Consider the following 5,000-nt stretch of genomic DNA (forward strand, 5'->3'; position numbering starts at 1 on the left):
AGGAACAACAGCTGCTGATCCTCTCTGATGGTTTCACCTGCGGAGCAACGCTCCACGACCGGACCGCTACAGGATCTCTACAGTAACACTACGACTGTACTACAGCAACACTACGACTGTACTACAGCAACATTACGACTGTACTACAGCAACACTACGTCTGTACTACAGCAACACTACGACTGTACTACAGCAACATTACGACTGTACTACAGCAACACTACGTCTGTACTACAGCAACACTACGACTGTACTACAGTAACACTACGTCTGTACTACAGCAACACTACGTCTGTACTACAGTAACACTACGACTGTACTACAGCAACATTACGACTGTACTACAGCAACACTACGACTGTACTACAGCAACACTACGACTGTACTACAGCAACACTACGTCTGTACTACAGCAACACTACGTCTGTACTACAGCAACACTACGACTGTACTACAGCAACACTACGTCTGTACTACAGTAACACTACGTCTGTACTACAGTAACACTACGTCTGTACTACAGCAACACTACGTCTGTACTACAGCAACACTACGACTGTACTACAGCAACACTACGTCTGTACTACAGCAACACTACGTCTGTACTACAGCAACACTACGACTGTACTACAGCAACACTACGTCTGTACTACAGCAACACTACGTCTGTACTACAGCAACACTACGACTGTACTACAGTAACACTACGTCTGTACTACAGCAACACTACGACTGTACTACAGCAACACTACGTCTGTACTACAGCAACACTACGTCTGTACTACAGTAACACTACGACTGTACTACAGCAACACTACGACTGTACTACAGCAACACTACGTCTGTACTACAGTAACACTACGTCTGTACTACAGCAACACTACGTCTGTACTACAGCAACACTACGTCTGTACTACAGCAACACTACGACTGTACTACAGTAACACTACGTCTGTACTACAGCAACACTACGACTGTACTACAGCAACACTACGTCTGTACTACAGCAACACTACGACTGTACTACAGCAACACTACGTCTGTACTACAGCAACACTACGACTGTACTACAGCAACACTACGTCTGTACTACAGCAACACTACGTCTGTACTACAGCAACACTACGACTGTACTACAGCAACACTACGTCTGTACTACAGCAACACTACGTCTGTACTACAGCAACACTACGTCTGTACTACAGTAACACTACGTCTGTACTACAGTAACACTACAACTGTACTACAGCAACACTACGTCTGTACTACAGCAACACTACGACTGTACTACAGTAACACTACGTCTGTACTACAGCAACACTACGTCTGTACTACAGCAACACTACGACTGTACTACAATAACACTACGTCTGTACTACAGCAACACTACGACTGTACTACAGCAACACTACGACTGTACTACAGTAACACTACGTCTGTACTACAGCAACACTACGACTGTACTACAGTAACACTACAACTGTACTACAGTAACACTACGTCTGTACTACAGCAACACTACGACTGTACTACAGTAACACTACGTCTGTACTACAGCAACACTACGTCTGTACTACAGTAACACTACAACTGTACTACAGCAACACTACGTCTGTACTACAGCAACACTACGTCTGTACTACAGCAACACTACGTCTGTACTACAGTAACACTACGTCTGTACTACAGCAACACTACGACTGTACTACAGCAACACTACGACTGTACTACAGCAACACTACGTCTGTACTACAGCAACACTACGTCTGTACTACAGCAACACTACGACTGTACTACAGCAACACTACGTCTGTACTACAGCAACACTACGTCTGTACTACAGCAACACTACGTCTGTACTACAGCAACACTACGACTGTACTACAGTAACACTACGTCTGTACTACAGTAACACTACGTCTGTACTACAGCAACACTACGTCTGTACTACAGCAACACTACGTCTGTACTACAGTAACACTACGTCTGTACTACAGCAACACTACGTCTGTACTACAGTAACACTACGTCTGTACTACAGCAACACTACGACTGTACTACAGTAACACTACGTCTGTACTACAGTAACACTACGTCTGTACTACAGCAACACTACGACTGTACTACAGTAACACTACGTCTGTACTACAGCAACACTACGTCTGTACTACAGCAACACTACGTCTGTACTACAGTAACACTACGTCTGTACTACAGTAACACTACGTCTGTACTACAGCAACACTACGTCTGTACTACAACTATACAGCTGTAGTCCAGTTGTAGTCCAGTTGTAGTCCCGCTGTAGTCCAGCTGTAGTCCAGTTGTAGTCCAGCTGTAGTCCAGCTGTAGTCCAGCTGTAGTTGTAGTCCAGTTGTAGTCCAGCTGTAGTCCAGCTGTAGTCCAGCTGTAGTCCAGCTGTAGTTGTAGTCCAGTTGTAGTCAAGCTGTAGTCCAGCTGTAGTCCAGTTGTAGTCCAGCTGTAGTCCAGCTGTAGTCCAGCTGTAGTCCAGCTGTAGTTGTAGTCCAGTTGTAGTCAAGCTGTAGTCCAGCTGTAGTCCAGTTGTAGTCCAGTTGTAGTCCAGCTGTAGTCCAGCTGTAGTCCAGCTGTAGTCCAGCTGTAGTTGTAGTCCAGCTGTAGTCCAGCTGTAGTCCAGTTGTAGTCCAGCTGTAGTCCAGCTGTAGTCCAGCTGTAGTTGTAGTCCAGTTGTAGTCAAGCTGTAGTCCAGCTGTAGTCCAGTTGTAGTCCAGTTGTAGTCCAGTTGTAGTCCAGTTGTATTCCAGCTGTAGTCCAGTTGTAGTCCAGCTGTAGTCCAGCTGTAGTCCAGTTGTAGTCCAGCTGTAGTACAGCTGTATTCCAGTTGTAGTCCAGTTGTAGTCCAGCTGTAGTACAGCTGTAGTACAGTTGTAGTTGTAGTCCAGTTGTAGTCCAGTTGTAGTCCAGCTGTAGTCCAGTTGTAGTCCAGTTGTAGTCCAGTTGTAGTCCAGCTGTAGTCCAGTTGTAGTCCAGCTGTATTCCAGTTGTAGTCCAGTTGTAGTCCAGTTGTAGTACAGTTGTAGTCCAGCTGTAGTCCAGTTGTAGTCCAGTTGTAGTCCAGCTGTATTCCAGTTGTAGTCCAGTTGTAGTCCAGCTGTAGTCCAGCTGTAGTCCACCTGTACTACAGTAACTCACCTCTGGCGGACCTCTCCATGATGGATCCGTTGTAGGATCGGGGGAACACGGGGCTGTTGTCGTTGATGTCCGTCACCTGGACGACAAAGTCTCCCGAGTCCTCGATCAGCTTGTTGTTCCCGTCGAACATCCTGGCGGTCAGGTGGTAGGCGTTCTTCTCCTCTCGGTCCAGAGACCTGCTGACAAACAGGTCTCCTTTGCGATCCACGATGAAGATGGTGTTCGCTCCTTCACCTTCGATCTGAAAGCTCTTCACCTCCACCCTCTGGCTCGACTTCAGCTGGGAGACGAGAGGAAACATGGAAACATGTGTTAAAGTGTCCTCTAGGAGCATAAACGTGTGCTAAAGTGTCCTCTAGGAGCATAAACGTGTGTTAAAGTGTCCTCTAGGAGCATAAACGTGTGTTAAAGTGTCCTCTAGGAGCATAAACGTGTGCTAAAGTGTCCTCTAGGAGCATAAACGTGTGTTAAAGTGTCCTCTAGGAGCATAAACGTGTGTTAAAGTGTCCTCTAGGAGCATAAATGTGTGTTAAAGTGTCCTCTAGGAGCATAAACGTGTGTTAAAGTGTCCTCTAGGAGCATAAACCTGTGTTAAAGTGTCCTCTAGGAGCATAAACGTGTGCTAAAGTGAACTCTAGGAGCATAAACGTGTGCTAAAGTGAACTCTAGGAGCATAAACGTGTGCTAAAGTGAACTCTAGGAGCATAAACATGTGCTAAAGTGAACTCTAGGAGACTAAACGTGTGCTAAAGTGAACTCTAGGAGCATAAACGTGTGCTAAAGTGAACTCTAGGAGCATAAACGTGTGCTAAAGTGAACTCTAGGAGCATAAACGTGTGCTAAAGTGAACTCTAGGAGCATAAACGTGTGTTAAAGTGTCCTCTAGGAGCATAAACGTGTGCTAAAGTGAACTCTAGGAGCATAAACGTGTGCTAAAGTGAACTCTAGGAGACTAAACGTGTGCTAAAGTGAACTCTAGGAGCCTAAACGTGTGCTAAAGTGAACTCTAGGAGCATAAACGTGTGCTAAAGTGAACTCTAGGAGCCTAAACGTGTGCTAAAGTGAACTCTAGGAGCATAAACGTGTGTTAAAGTGAACTCTAGGAGCATAAACGTGTGCTAAAGTGAACTCTAGGAGCATAAACGTGTGCTAAAGTGTCCTCTAGGAGCATAAACGTGTGTTAAAGTGTCCTCTAGGAGCATAAACGTGTGCTAAAGTGTCCTCTAGGAGCATAACCGTGTGCTAAAGTGTCCTCTAGGAGCATAAACGTGTGCTAAAGAGTCCTCTAGGAGCATAAACGTGTGCTAAAGTGTCCTCTAGGAGCATAAACGTGTGTTAAAGTGTCCTCTAGGAGCATAAACGTGTGCTAAAGTGAACTCTAGGAGCCTAAACGTGTGCTAAAGTGAACTCTAGGAGCATAAACGTGTGTTAAAGTGAACTCTAGGAGCATAAACGTGTGCTAAAGTGAACTCTAGGAGCATAAACGTGTGCTAAAGTGTCCTCTAGGATCATAAACGTGTGTTAAAGTGTCCTCTAGGAGCCTAAACGTGTGTTAAAGTGTCCTCTAGGAGCATAAACGTGTGCTAAAGTGTCCTCTAGGAGCATAAACGTGTGCTAAAGTGAACTCTAGGAGCATAAACGTGTGTTAAAGTGTCCTCTAGGAGCATAAACGTGTGCTTAAGTGAACTCTAGGAGCATAAACGTGTGTTAAAGTGTCCTCTAGGAGCATAAACGTGTGCTAAAGTGTCCTCTAGGAGCATAAACGTGTGTTAAAGTGTCCTCTAGGAGCATAAACGTGTGTTAAAGTGTCCTCTAGGAGCATAAACGTG

The 5,000-nt window shown here is 45.2% G+C and overlaps 1 protein-coding gene across 1 annotated transcript in view; it reads right to left on the minus strand.

The window, feature by feature from the left end:
• cdh5 (cadherin 5) overlaps window positions 1-5,000 on the minus strand; it is a 34,436-nt gene that overhangs the window by 16,745 nt on the left and 12,691 nt on the right. The window contains exon 3 of the mRNA XM_083923448.1: window positions 3,172-3,451. Coding sequence (XP_083779574.1) covers window positions 3,172-3,451 — 280 coding nt within the window. The remainder of the gene's footprint in view (window positions 1-3,171; window positions 3,452-5,000) is intronic.

This window comes from Echiichthys vipera (genome assembly GCF_963691815.1).
Source record: "Echiichthys vipera genome assembly, chromosome: 11".
NCBI classification, from domain to species: Eukaryota; Metazoa; Chordata; class Actinopteri; order Perciformes; family Trachinidae; genus Echiichthys; species Echiichthys vipera.